At 41.2% G+C, this 449-nt stretch overlaps 1 protein-coding gene across 1 annotated transcript in view; it reads right to left on the bottom strand.

Annotated features, from left to right (window-relative positions):
* Nucleotides 1–251: 251 nt before the first annotated feature.
* Nucleotides 252–449, bottom strand: part of GNG7 (G protein subunit gamma 7) — a 20,855-nt gene continuing 20,657 nt past the window's right edge. The window contains exon 3 of the mRNA XM_015651728.3: nt 252–418. Coding sequence (XP_015507214.1) covers nt 293–418 — 126 coding nt within the window. The 3' untranslated portion in view covers nt 252–292. The remainder of the gene's footprint in view (nt 419–449) is intronic.

Below are 449 nucleotides of genomic sequence, written 5' to 3'. Positions count from 1 at the left end.
TCTCCAGGAAACAACCACCCCTTTCCCTAAAATCTAAAAAAATTCAAATTAAACCCTAAAATCCCCCCCTTTCCCAAACGGATTTTTTCAGGATTTTTTTTTTGGGGGATGTTTTTTTTTTCTCAGAGAATTTTTTTGATTTTTTGGGGTTTTTTTTCCCAGGAATTATTATTTTTTTTTTAAGTTCTGTTTGAAGCCAGCGTTGAGTTTTTACCCCCTGGGCGCAGGTGGAAGTGTGGAGGAACCTGGATCCGGAGGTTGGATGGGAATTCCTTTCTGGAAAGATCCAGAGCTATAGGATGATGCAGGGTTTTTTGTCCTTAAAGGGATTTTCGGAAGCAGGAACTCCCACCAGGAGAGGATCATTCCGGGCATGCTGCTCACAATAATTCATCAGCTCCGAGGATGCTTTGGACACCTGGAAATTGGGGAAAAAAAATCAGGAATTT

This window comes from Parus major, chromosome 28, assembly GCF_001522545.3.
Source record: "Parus major isolate Abel chromosome 28, Parus_major1.1, whole genome shotgun sequence".
NCBI lineage: Eukaryota > Metazoa > Chordata > Aves > Passeriformes > Paridae > Parus > Parus major.
Note: the sequence above shows the minus strand (reverse complement) of the source record. Positions and strands in the feature narration are given on the sequence as shown.